This window comes from Lucilia cuprina, chromosome 3 (assembly GCF_022045245.1).
Source record: "Lucilia cuprina isolate Lc7/37 chromosome 3, ASM2204524v1, whole genome shotgun sequence".
Lineage (NCBI taxonomy): Eukaryota > Metazoa > Arthropoda > Insecta > Diptera > Calliphoridae > Lucilia > Lucilia cuprina.
The window spans coordinates 7,084,105-7,085,531 of record NC_060951.1 but is presented as its reverse complement, the minus strand read 5'-3'; the positions used below and the strand labels follow the sequence as shown (position 1 = coordinate 7,085,531).

The 1,427-nt window shown below is 31.1% G+C and overlaps 1 protein-coding gene across 1 annotated transcript in view; it reads right to left on the bottom strand.

Annotated features, from left to right (window-relative positions):
* The window catches only part of LOC111689267, a 4,107-nt gene extending 3,050 nt beyond the window's left edge, over window positions 1-1,057 (bottom strand). Inside the window, exons 1-4 of the mRNA XM_046945996.1 lie at window positions 877-1,057; window positions 652-810; window positions 432-590; window positions 196-354 (exon numbers count right to left, since the gene is read on the bottom strand). Of these exons, the coding sequence (XP_046801952.1) occupies window positions 196-354; window positions 432-590; window positions 652-810; window positions 877-1,057 (658 nt within the window). The remainder of the gene's footprint in view (window positions 1-195; window positions 355-431; window positions 591-651; window positions 811-876) is intronic.
* Window positions 1,058-1,427: the final 370 nt, after the last annotated feature.

The window sequence follows — 1,427 nt, the reverse complement described above, 5'->3', positions numbered from 1 at the left end:
AGAACTGAACTAGAACTGAACTAGAACTGAACTAGAACTGAACTAGAACTGAACTAGAACTGAACTAGAACTGAACTAGAACTGAACTAGAAATGAACTAGAACCGAATTAGAATTGAAATAGAACTGAATTAGAATTTGACTACAACTGAACCAGGTTGAATTTAAAGTTGTGTAAAAAGTTTAGGATACATACCGAATTGTTCATTTGCCTGCAAATTTTGTATTCCACCATGTCCTTTGTTTATTTGGAGATTATTAGTAAGAACATCTATAGGTACATTGACACCAGCAACAGCCTGAATCAAATCTGATTCCGAATTCTGAGCACCAATCAAATTGCCAGCTTGATGGACTATAAAAAGAAAAATAAATTTTAATTTTTAAGTCAATCAAATGTTTTTTATTTGCAATTTTTATATTTTTGGATACCTTTCTGCATATTCGTTATCACATTCCCTATACCACCAGGACCTTCGGCTATTTGAGTATTTTGATCTATAAGCTTTATCGGAGCATTTGCTTGTATTGGCACCTGAGCAAGGCCAGTTTTCTGATGACCAACACCAATTAGATCCGCTGACTGATCGACTTCAAAGATATTACATTTTATGGTTATTAATGTTTTGATAGTAGAATCACTTTAACCTACATATTTGCCGGTTACTCTCCAAATTTTGAATGCCACCGGGTCCTTCGCCTATTTGGAAATTGTTACTTATTAAATCTAATGGCAAATTAACACCAGCTGGTACCCGAATTCCTGTTGAATCCTCTACAAATTCGCCGTTTAACTGAGATTGTTGATCAACTAGAAGGGATATATGTAAATAATCTTCCTTCTTTTAAAATCTAGGTATTACTTAGTAAAACTTACCCTGTTGCTGGTTATCCTTTATATTAATCACCCCGTGGGTAACATCATTTACCGATGGCAAGCTGGGTCCACCTAACAAACTTCCTAGCAAACCGCCACTATTAAGTAAAAGTTGTGGTTTAGCTGAAACCCTTAAAATAGTTATAATAACTAAGCTTAATATCAAGAAGACCTTCAACATATCGCACTTTTTTAAATATTTATTATGTTAAAAATTTATTATTTTACTATATATATTTATAATTTCTTGGTTTAAACATTTTAATAACTTTTTAATGCATTCGTTCACTTGTTAACAAAAACTAATCAAAGTTTTATTAATTGTGGTCAATTTATAAACAATTTGCGTGGCTTTTATAAATTTTCACAATCTCACATTAAACCTCTTATTAATTTGCAGATTGCAAATGGGAAATAAAAAATTATTATAATAGGCAGTAGATAATTTTTCTAGAGACGTGTTTTATTATCTTAAATTATTTATCAAAATAGCTTGTTTTGCAAAACAAAAATAATTAACATAACTGAAAGAGAGCAGAACTATAACAGAA